The following is a 12642-nucleotide window of genomic DNA, read 5'->3' on the forward strand; positions in this document are numbered from 1 at the left end:
AATAAAAAAAAAAAACATTTTGTACAGGAGGTTTTAATTTTTGTAAATGTATGAAAACATTATAAAACTATAAAATACAGATTTGGTATCCAAGTAATCGGACTGACCTAAAGAATAAAGTTGACATATCATTTGGGGCGCACATGAAAGCCGTAAAATCCAAGCTCACAAGCCGCAAATGTGTTGTTTTCACCCTTTTCACTGCATTTGGAGTTTTTTTCCCACTTCCCAGTACATGACATGGAATATTCAGTAGCGTTACTATGAAGTGCAATTTGTTACACAGAAAACAAGCCGTCACACAGCTCTTTACGTGTAAAAATAAAAAAGTTATAGATTCTTGAAGTTGGGGAGTGAAACATGGAAATGAAAAAACAAAAAAGGGTCTGGTCCTTAAAAGAACATACTACGTGATAGAAAAAAAAGTTCACAAAAATTGTGGTCTGTATAGTGGGGTGGACTTAAAGAAGTGGTCTTTTGTAGGTTACACTGTATATCCTGTCCTTATACTGTCACTATTGTACCAAATCTGTCACAAAGACTTCAGGCTCTTGCTGCTCCATTTGTGGCGATATAGAGTGGAAAAAAAAGTCTAAGTCTCTCCTTATTAACTTTGCTGACACCTTTTTTAAGATATCAGAACGTTTATTGTTCTGGAATGGACAAGTACAATAAGTGATGTTGCAGTATTTGTTTGCCTACTCCATTAACATTTAATACAGCTATAGTAAAACCTCAAATAAATATGATTTTTGCTGATTTCTATTGGTTGATCATCCCTAGAAAGTTCTGGTTTTGTTGATGAGTTACAAAAGTTAAAAAACTTGAAATGTATTTTATGATCAATGCCCATTGGAGAAACCTGAATAGAATTTGCACCGTGGATTATTTCTATATTTTTTTCAGATTGGCGTGCTTTTTTATATATTTTATATGTTCGAAAATACAACATAACTTTTCAGAAGATAAAAACAAGTTTAATATCCAGTTCCAAGTAAGTTTTAATGAATTACATATTACAGTTAAGAAATTAGTACATTTTTAATTAATCTTATACTGTTCTATAATTACAAAATAATTATATAGCTTTATTAACCACTATGATTTCTGTGCTTTAGGTTTTACCTAGATGTTTTAAAAGTTCAAATTTATATTCAAGCAAGAAGTGATGCAAACATGGTGCTTAGGGTTTCAGGTAAGTTATGACTATGTCCTAGTGTAAATAAGTGATAATATCTGTTAAACTATAAATTATAAATCACTAACTATCCATAGTTGTCATTACTTCTGAGAAAGTTGTGGCAATACAAGACCCTTCTAGGTGTTTGGTGCATCATTCCTAACCCCTTATTATGATTACAGTCAGTCCCCTACTTAAGGACAACCAACTTACAGACGGCCCCTAGTTAAAGACGGACCTCTCTGTCCTCTAAACTTTCTGGTAAAGCTTACTTTACTTTAGACCCAGGCTGCAATGATAAGCTGGAAGGTAATGACGTTTTATTGATAATCCTTGGTCCGAATTTTGTCTGGAGCTACAATTATAAAATATACCAGTTCCAACTTACAAACAAATCCAACTTTCAAGTACAAATCTAAGGAACCTATCCTGTAAGAAATCCAGTGACTGTCTGTACTTTTAAAGCCGTATACTTACAATTAAAAGCCAAAAGTTTGCTATGGGGCCCACTCATTCCTAGTAACGCCACTAATCAAAAAAAAATCATGTTCTTAATCTTTGGAAAGTTTGGTGTAATACAGCTATAGTATGGCTAAAGTATAGTATTGATAAGCATGCTTCGCAGTTGACTGTGTGCTTTAGCAACCTTGTTTCAAAATGTAAATAATGCTCAGAATTATATTGTTTTTTATATAATATGGAAATTAATTTGGATTTGGTTACCTGAAGCAAAAATATTATGCACTTTTTTTATTTGATTTAATCCTTTTTTAATTTTAATACTTATGTATTTATTCATTTCAAAATAATTTATTTTACTGTTAACACTGAAATATAAATAAAAAAAACATATAACAATATTAGCAATCTACAGAAAAAGCATAAACGGCGTTAACAAAGGTGTTATTTGGAATGAATATTTGAAGGAATAAGAATATAAGGAAATTTTTCCTTCTCGTATATTATAGAAATAGCTTGCATATTTTGCATCACTTTTGGCAAGGCTGCATATGGTCACATGCACTGTGTGACTGAAATGTTTTGGTTTATTTTTTACATTTAGTTTTTGAGTGCAGTTTTTAAAGCCAAAAACCAGGTGTGGATAAAGGAGATAAGCACAAAGAACCAACACTACTTTTCTACTTTTTCCAATTCACTCCTGGTTTTAACTTCAAAGCTGAATGTACTAACATTCCCTCAAAGTGAGGCTTTCTTATTCTTCCTTAGGTCTTGTGTATTTACAGAAATTGTGATACCAGAAATTTACATTATGTAAATAGATGTTTCAGTAGGTAAAATTAGAAGCTTTAGAAGCGTTAGAAGCAGTAGTACATATCAGAGACAAAGGCAGTCATAGACAGTCAGAGACAGATACAGAGACAGTCAGAGTAAGTCACAGTCAGAGACAGACAGAAACATATGGAGACAGATGGAGACAGAGACAGGCAGACAAAGACCGAGACAGACAAACGCAGACAGAGACAGAAACGGTCATGGACAGTTGGAGACAAAGACAATCATGCAGTCAGAGACAGACTTAGAGAAATGGTCAGAGCTATTTTGTTATAGCTAAGAGAAGTTATTTACTATTCCAGGCAACGCCGTCTCAGACAGAGACAGAGAGACAGTCAGAAAGAGAGAGACAGTCAGGGAGAGAAATAGATACATATTAAGTATTTTTTGTGAACACATTCTATATTGTTACTGCTAAGAGAAGTTATTTACTTTCCCAGGCAATGCCGGGAGCTACAGCTAGTTTATCTATAAAAATCACCTCCAAAATCATATCTAAATGAAATCGGAAGAATTACTTAGAGGCTACGGCTGGAAGGGGAGTGTCAATGTCAATATTTTAGGTTTTTTAGCTGCTAGGGAAGTTTTAAAGATGAGAATCGTATCTTTAAAAATTCATTAAAAAATGGTTTTGCATACTACAGAGCTGGAGATACATGCAATTAAAGATGTAGTCATGTGGATTATTGTCTGTAGCTAACATACCCAATGATTGCCTCTGTAATACACAGATGCACTCATTACAATTTGAACACAGAACAACTAATTACAATTCTCATCTTTAAAATGACCCCAAAATCATGGTTCCAAGTGTAATCGATTTGGAAAGCTCTATGAAGCACTTCATAGTCTGTGTGCACTATATAAATAAATTAATTATTATCAAGCTCAAGATGGGGGGAGGCATTTACGTTTTTATAGCATGCCCCCTGATTTGGTAATACATACATTACATGCATTATAACATCACAAGAAGTACTTTTAAAACTAGGGCAATGAATAAAGAGAACCTATATAATAGACATTAACAGCTTCTGTGTCTTCTCCTTATTTGAACTGAGGTTCCTTTATACTTTGCCTCTGCCTCTAAACCATGAAAGTTTGAGATCCTCTGTGATGGAAAAAATGTGGACCTGCGGGCTTTAAAGAAATCATGTATACCTTGAAGATACCATTCTCTGTTGTTCGTTTCACTCTTAAATAAAATGATGTAACAAACGGGCAGTAAGTGACAAGCAATGACTCCGTAGTTGGAAGCTAAAATGGCAATTATCTGGATTGCAGAGAGATATGTACTATTAACATTATTCATGTAGATTGGGATGAAGAAAATCCACACAAACATATAGACCAGCATGCTAAATGTAATAAATCGAGCTTCATTGTATTTCTGCGGAAGTTTTCTACCTTTGTAAGCTAGAAGGAAGCATATAAATGCAAGTAGCCCAATGTAGCCAAGCATGATACCAAAAACTAGATTGGACCCCTCATCACATTGCTGGATCAGGAGTTGTGGTATATGATCAATGGAACTAGCAAAAGGGCTCTTTAATAAAAGCCATAATAAACAAATAGCCAACTGGATACAGGTTAAAAAAAGGATAATAACTAGTGGTTTAAAAGCATAAGCCATTACCTTCTCATGTCTCCGGCCTGACTCGAAGGCCAAAATAATTCGCAAAGATTTGATTAAAATACAGGAGACAATTACTGTAAAACTGATGCCATACAGTGGTTGCCTGATCTGGCAAATAATGTCAATTGGCTCACCAATAAACAATGCAGTGTCTGCTAAGTTCACCAATAGAGCTATATTTAGTATATGTGTGTAATTACTCCCTGCAGCTTTAACTGCTGGCGTGTCAATATATTTTAAAAATAAAAACCCTATTACTGACACCAGTAAAAAGCCGGTTCCAGAAAATATCATTAAAGTAATAGCAAGTGGGTTTTTCCAGTGAAAATATTCCTTTGTCCTATTCTTACATTCAGCACTTCCATTACTTGACCACTGATTACTTTTACACTTTAGGCATTGAGACATATCTATAAAGAGAAAAGAGGACATTGTTTAGAGGTCTATAAAAGTTTACTATAAAAAAATTTAAAAGTAATACAAATTATAAAAAGAGACAACCAATTTTAAAAGCAAATATGAAAATTCTGCCCTGAGAATACATGATGACATCTGATGGACAAGTGTAGCAAATTTCATCTCTTCTACCACATTGATGCAGTGCATGCTGGCATGTGACCCCTAAGGATTATTCAAATCATTTTAAAAGTTTAGTATCTGATTCTGCACCAGGATCAATAGAGTTGCGTTTATAATAATAATAATAATCTTTATTTATATAGCGCCATCAAATTCCATAGCACTTTACAAATCATAAGCAAGCAACAAATGCAAGCTAAACATCCCTGCTAACAAAGTAGATAAAAGAAGGATTTAAAGACAAAAAGGAAAATGCAAATAATCAAATAAACCACCTTTCATCAAAATATACAAGAATAAACAGATAAGTGTCCCCCTAACTGTCTATGCTATTAAAATGTAAAATGGGGTGTCCATTTCCCAACCCATAAATTTAAAAGGGTTCCCAACTTTGATTTTGCTCCTCATTCACAGTACAAAAGATCAGGATTCAAATTCCCAAATGAGTGAATGAATCTACATGCTGGAACATGTGTCCTGCCACTTCCATTATGGAAGTGTTGGAAATTGGCACATCTCTGGCACTCCCCTTCACTGTCTATGGGAACGTCGGGGAAAAAGAGAGTTGGAGCATTTGGAAGAAGTTAAGTGGTTTCCCTTATTTTAAGTATCCTAGTATATGGGAAAAATGATTGGTCAAACAATCTATAACAAGTTCCCCACCTACAGTGTGCTAAACGACAGGAGTTGAGATTCCATTAGGCTTTGACTTCCCAGAGATTAAACTTTAAAAGAATTTCAGTGTTACTTGACAGACAAAAACCCAACTGCCTTAATCTGTGCTCCAAAAGCAAGTAGTTATATTTTCCTACTGCACACTACTGAGTGCCCAAACAGTATTTTTGTTCACATTTATGACTGATGTTGTTGAGATTTATCAAGGCTTGTATTACGCCCTAATTATAGTCTGCAACCATTATTGGAGTAGGTTATAGCGCATTAGAATTGTCCAGCCACAATTCCGGTCACCAGATATATCAAGAGGACGGGGCTTTTTGATATATCTGATGTGGCAGGAGGGGTGATATTAACACCAAGCACTGTTGCAGAATACAAACATCCCCTTTAATCTCATACATCTGTGTATAAACTGCAGTTTGGGCACACAGCATGGAGCAGAAGGCAGTAGACTGTGGTTTTGGAGGTCATGCTGCAGAGCCTCTGAGATATGATCCTATATTGGATACCACACTCTTAACAAATTGTAGCAAGGGGCGTAGAACATACAGTATTTTGAACAAAAGTCTATTATTTATGTTTTGAATATGAATGAACTCCCGCGCCATCTACTGTGAATCCATTTTTTAGAATGTATAAACAAACACAGAACATATTGAAGGGATTTATTACCTGTATCATAGGATACGACTGATGTTTCCGACTAGCTGTTGCTTATACACTGTAATTGAATTATGTGTCGCACAGACGTAATATATTTGGAACGTGGCAGTACTATACATGCACCAAAGTAATTAAATTGGAGAAATAAATGAAGAGGGAGGTCCGGATTGTAATGTTTATGTCACAATCAGGTCAGTAAGCTATATTAAATTCCTTTCATAGACACAAAGGCACCACTAACATACACCGTATCTACTGACCTCAATCCTAATGAACAACTTTGGTATGAACTATAGTTGGAATGGAAATTGTGAATCCAGCATTTGGGCAATTTTAGTACTTACCACTTGTAGGAGCATAATACCCTTCTCCACATGGAACACAGTCATAACAGCAGGTAATATCTGAATGTTTTTTGTATGTTCCTGGATCACAGGCTTTTGAACAATTTGAAAAGGGTACCTGAAGAAATGTATAATGCAATGCATTCAAATTTCACAGTAACACTGAAGCAAGTGGACAAAAACTAAAGACTAAAATGTATTACAGAGAAGTCAGGTTCAACAGGTGATGGCAGATGTTGGGTAGGAAATATTAAAACATATGCCTGAAAAAATGTGCATGCTTTCCCTAATATAGTGAACACCAGAGTATTATCTATAAGCAAATTATAAATTGAGGCTTACACGATTATACCCATTACTTATGGAGTTAGGCCCCATTCACTTGGCTGCTGTGGGGACATATATCCGGCCGCAAATTTGCGGCTAGATATATGTCCCCATAGACAGCTACCACAATCCTGCGACGGTACGGTGCTAAGGATGTGTGGGATCATACCACACTGTACACGGGGGAAAAGATAGAGCATCTTCTATCATTTTCGTGTGTATGGCCATGTGCCACTGTTTCCTTGTGGAGCGCTGCTCACCCATCCTCCTCTTCAGTGTACTGCCGTATTCTTGCCCGGCCGTCGTTAGTGTGAAATCACCCTTACAGGGTTATAAAATTCTATCACAACTGTTATGAGAGCCCCCCATGGCCGACCTATACATAGATCTTTATGTTACCTATATATGAAATAGGACACATATCTCCATGTGCAAAATATTTTTATGTAATATATCTATCACTATATCTTCACTATTGATTTATGAAATTTGTAAACACTGTAATGCTTTTAGCCTTACAATAAAAAATAAAATATTGTAAATAAGAGCAAAAAGGGGTCAATGATCCCATGCTGTGAATAGTCAGCTCGTACAACAGTTAATTACAGATCACTGACCAATGTGTTTCCAACATTTGTTGAAAAATCTGAACATATGCCAAACAACATTGTTCACTACCAGAAATGTGTAATGGAGGCATTAGGGAGGTCATTAAAAATTATAAACATTCAAGGTGAGGATGAAGAAAAAAGATGTGTCTGAGGTGTGTCCATCATATCTGTTTATCTCTACCTAATAGTTCCTGAGACAACAGAGAAGAAAAGAAAAAGCCTGCAGAGAAAACTGATAAAAGAAAAATATATGGCGCTCACAATCTACTTATGCAAAGGTTTGTTAAAAGGTTAGGTACTGCTGTAGAAAAAAAAACTTAACCTGACACTAAGTATAATACAATCACTTTAAAGATATATTAAAATCTGCATCAATTGTATGTTTTAATGTAAATAACGCGTGGTTTGGGGTAAATTTTTTCAGTAATACAAAATGTGATCAAGTAATTATTTGTAGGATGTACCGTATTATTTTCTGTATTCCAAGAAATATAATTTTCTTCTATGGTAAGTTTTTGTCCGTGAATATAATATTGCCCAATTACTTGAAATTGCACAGTATTGTTTGTTGTATTCCAACAAATGATGTCATATCCAGTCAATACGTCACCAGATGGTTCAAAATAGAATGTCTTATCATAGAAAGAATAGTTTCCCCTCTTTATTTCTTCCAGTAACTGCAATAGGAAAGACCCATCAGTACAATAAAATGGCAATTTACAGTAGACATAGGATGAAATACCTAAAATGCATTGGGGCACATTTACTTACCCGGCCCATTCGCGATCCAGCGGCGCGTTCTCTGCACAGGATTCGGGTCCGGCTGGGATTTAAGATGGTAGTTCCTCCGCCGTCCACCAGGTGGCGCTGCAGCGCCGAAAATAATCTTAACGCCCCGGAATGCACCATCCCATAGAAGGTGAAGGTGAGCGCTCCCCAAGCGACACATTTCCGGTTTTTAAATGCGGCGGTTTTTCCGAATACGTCGGGTTTTCGTTCGGCCACGCCCCCCCGATTTCTGTCGCGCGCATGCCGGCCCCGATGCGCCACAATCCGATCGCGTGCGCCAAAAACCCGGGGCAATTCATGTACAAGCGGCGCAAATCGGAAATATTCGGGTAACACGTCGGGAAAACGCGAATCGGGCCCTTAGTAAATGACCCCCATTGTCTTTTACCAAACTTAATAAGATATACTAGGGGGCAATTTATAATGTATATAGCCAGGACGTGCCCCCTTTTATATAGCCAGCAGCCCCCTGCCCCAGTATATAGCCTGCAGCTCCCTTGTATATAGCCAGTGTCTTCCCCACAGTATATAGCCAGTTCCTGCCCCTCAGTATATAGCCAGTGCCTGCCCCCCATATATAGCCAATGCTTGCACCCCAGTATATAGCCAGTGCCTGCACCCCAGTGCCAGAAGCCCCCTTCCCAGCCTAAATAAAACCAAAAACTCTGTACTCACCTTTCCGACACTTCCCACAGTTCCTCTTCTTTCTTCAGCTCCGTCTCCATCTTCGGTTCACCGCGTCGTGCCGTTGCATACACCATGACATCAACGTCATGGTGTGTGTGCGACGCAGACGCAGGGACCCGAAGACAGAGCCAGAGCTGAAGATAGAAGAAGACCTGCAGGGGGCGTTGGAAAGGTGAGTACAGAAGTTTTTTCATTGACTCAAGTATAAGCCGAGTTAGGATTTTTCAGCACATTTTTTGTATTGAAAAACTTGGCATATACTTGAGTATATACGGTAGTCTAAGAATCTAAATTTTATGTGCGTGTTTGTTAAATTCATTCAGTTTCACATATATACATGGGGTATGTTGATATTTTACCCATTAAACTGACCCAAATGGCTTGTGACTTGTATGCTCAAAATGTGGAAAGGTGGCAAGGCAAAGATTGAAACAAATCATGTCAATGCACCGAATTGATATTTGACATGCCTCTACTTGTTAGTTCCACTTACCGTTTTGTGCGTAAATGCATTATCTTTGTCACATGTATCATGTTTGCACACAATGTTTCGAATGGCTTGGGCTGTGGCAGTAACTGCCAATGTTGTACTGTAAACTGTACTCCACTCTATATTCTGCAGCAGAAAGTCATCATTTTCCATGTAGACATTAGTGATATTATCATGACATGCCCGTGGTGATTTAAGCAGCAGAGATTCATCAGTAAGACAGTTATCAGAAAATGACTTCATACATGTTTTGTATTTTCTGTAGTCCTCAGTACAACCAAATCTTAACTCTTTATATTTCTTAAGAAACTCATTTGTAGATCCATTCTCTGAAGGATTCAAGTGTTGTAGATAATGTGCAAAACCTGGAACTGTTTCAGATAAAAAGTTGAGACCAATAATGGTTCCAATTTTTTTGATGTTTGGAATGCTTGCAACCTCCTTTGAATATGCCCAAATATCACTGGCTATCCAGGTTTTGGATATGTTTAGTGGGATTGCTCTCTCAAATAATTTTCTCACAATAGGACTCTTTACAAAGACGATCACGGTGTTCGTGGAGCTGTTTATAAGCTCACCTATTATTTCTTTCAATGTATTACCCACACTGGGATGATCCACAAAAGCTGGAATGGTTTTTGAAAAGGCAGTACATATTCCATACTTCTTAAAAAGAAAATCCAAAGAAGACAAGGCAGAACGCCCATAGTCGTCATCTGTTACAAGAATTCCAACCCAGTTCCATTCATATCTTCTGATAAGACTAACAATAGCTTCAGTCTGATACTTATCATTTGGGACAGTGCACAGAAGGGATGGAAACCTCAGGCTATCTAGAAGAGTTATAGCTGAAGATGCAGGACTTATCTGAAAGCATGAATATTTACTAGATATTAGATTAAATTATATTGTTTCAATGTGTTTCAATAAACATCAATACAGTACATGGAGTATTTACAGTTATACCATACCAAAACTAAAGCAATACATTTATCCGAGGAAACATGTTTGTGCCAAAGTAAATTATCACTTTATGATTGTGCCAAACAAAATCAATGAGATCAATATTCTCATGTAGCCAAATAGTCAGATGATCACCACTCAAGTTTGTTGCTGCTTCTAATAAGTATGGTCTATTGGTTTTGATCCTATTGTCTGACATTGTAAGCATTGTCCATTAACATTCAAGAGATTTACAGATTTTAATTATTATGTTTATCTGATGAATTGCTTTTATACTGTATATCGGGTATGGGTTCACTCACAGCCATTGTTTTATGATTATACGTCTTATTTCACGTTACCAAAAGACAGGTGCTGCCATGTAAACCAAGTTTGATTTCAGCTATTTAATCTTAGCCATGATACTTTATTGATTTGATAAAGAACAGTTTGAACTGTTCCCTAACAATATGAACAAGTATGCATATAACTTAAAATTCGCAACTTTTCTACGTAAAGATTCAATGGTGTTTTCAGACGTACTGCTTTCAGACTTTATATTTGTAATATATATATAATAAAATTACTGTAAAATAAACTGTTACATATGATTTAATAGTTGCCATCCCCTAAGATGGTTTCAATAAGCCACTTCAAACGTTTTCTTTTTTTTTTTTCACAAAAAGAATATATAGACTCAAAAATGTATAAAAAATAGTAGTAAATCCCCAACAAGAGTGAATGAAATGGATAGAAAAATCCCTATCCAATCCCTAATAAGGATTATTACACACACTAATAAGGAAATATTTGCTTTTTTTAATGTACTGCCTCTAAAACCACAAATTCTTTACATTAAAAATGTTTCCACCCCACAGAGTAGAGATCATAACTCTGACAATAAACATAGAACTGTGGTTAGATAAAAGGGTTTTCTATTGAGACTGTTGGCAGACATCAGATCCCATGAACATGTAGGATAGACCACAAGTGGTGTTTACAAAAAAGGAACGCTTCCAGTGGATTCACTTCTATTGGTGAATGGGAAGCAGGCTTTTGTACTAAGTATTAACAATAAATTAAGGGGCTGTACTTATTAGAATTAATTCAGGAGACAATGACCCAGATTTATCAAAAGTAGTGCAATGTGGCGCACACAGGGGGTCATTTACTAAGGGCCCGATTCGCGTTTTCCCGACGTGTTACCCGAATATTTCCGATTTGCGCCGCTTGTACATGAATTGCCCCGGGTTTTTGGCGCACGCGATCGGATTGTGGCGCATCGGGGCCGGCATGCGCGCGACAGAAATCGGGGGGGCGTGTCCGAACGAAAACCCGACGTATTCGGAAAAACCGCCGCATTTAAAAACCGAAACTGTGTCGCTTGGGGAGCGCTCACCTTCACCTTCTATGGGATGGTGCATTCCGGGGCGTTAAGATTATTTTCGGCGCTGCAGCGCCACCTGGTGGACGGCGGAGGAACTACCATCTTAAATCCCAGCCGGACCCGAATCCTGTGCAGAGAACGCGCCGCTGGATCGCGAATGGGCCGGGTAAGTAAATGTGCCCCACAGTCTTTAATTATCGCACCCCACACTGCTCGAAAAGTGTGCAGAATCTATTTTTAGGTGCACCTTTTATGTACAGTGTGTGATACAATACTGTTGAGAACTAATGCAGCCTGAATAGTAGATGTGGCCTAATATATCTTACTATACTAAAATCAGTGTGTAAAGTATATATTTATTTTTTAATAATATTGGTATAGGGCTTAGAATAATATCTTGAAGTGCGCATATTATTTCATATGTGGAAGGCACAACATGGTTAGTTAAGGTGTTAGCAGTTTATATTATTTGGGAGCACAGTGTTGTTATCCAAATGACATAATACTGTGATTGTCTGTAAGGCCACAGTGTCAAGTTCTGTGAAACTAAGCCATGGGTGTAATAATTCATGTCTGGGAGCAGATCATGACCTGTGAGTAGCAAGAGGCCATTTCTACCTGTCTCTGATCAATACACTAGTCTTTAGACAACTCTCAGCAAGTGTAGTAAAGCACTTACCTTCTATCGACACCTGTAATCCTTGGCGACATCTATTCTTGGGACTTGGAAGAACCTCCGCTCTCCCTATCAGGAACCTTGTTGGTCATATTTACTAAGGGTCCGCAGACCGCATTTTCGTTGGGTTTCCCGACTTTTTCCGTTTTGCGCCGCATTTAACTGTTTTTTTGGTGCACACTTTCGGATTTTGGAGCAATCTTTCATGCAACACAAATCGGGGGGCATGGCCGTCAGGCAACCCAACTGATTCAGACTAAGCGCGGGATTTAAGTTTAAAAATTGTGTCGCAAGCATCCACTGCAGATGGTGAACTCCGGTGGACCTGAGCGGGGAAGCAACACATGTAGGAAATTGGAC

At 37.3% G+C, this 12642-nt stretch overlaps 1 protein-coding gene across 1 annotated transcript in view; it reads right to left on the reverse strand.

Moving 5' to 3' along the window:
• Positions 1-990: 990 nt before the first annotated feature.
• The window catches only part of LOC140121731 (G-protein coupled receptor family C group 6 member A-like), a 31504-nt gene continuing 19852 nt past the window's right edge, over positions 991-12642 (reverse strand). The window contains exons 3-6 of the mRNA XM_072141722.1: positions 9281-10144; positions 7776-7988; positions 6374-6491; positions 991-4519 (exon numbers count right to left, since the gene is read on the reverse strand). Coding sequence (XP_071997823.1) covers positions 3498-4519; positions 6374-6491; positions 7776-7988; positions 9281-10144 — 2217 coding nt within the window. The 3' untranslated portion in view covers positions 991-3497. The remainder of the gene's footprint in view (positions 4520-6373; positions 6492-7775; positions 7989-9280; positions 10145-12642) is intronic.

Source organism: Engystomops pustulosus, chromosome 3 (genome assembly GCF_040894005.1).
Source record: "Engystomops pustulosus chromosome 3, aEngPut4.maternal, whole genome shotgun sequence".
In the NCBI taxonomy this organism is placed as follows: domain Eukaryota; kingdom Metazoa; phylum Chordata; class Amphibia; order Anura; family Leptodactylidae; genus Engystomops; species Engystomops pustulosus.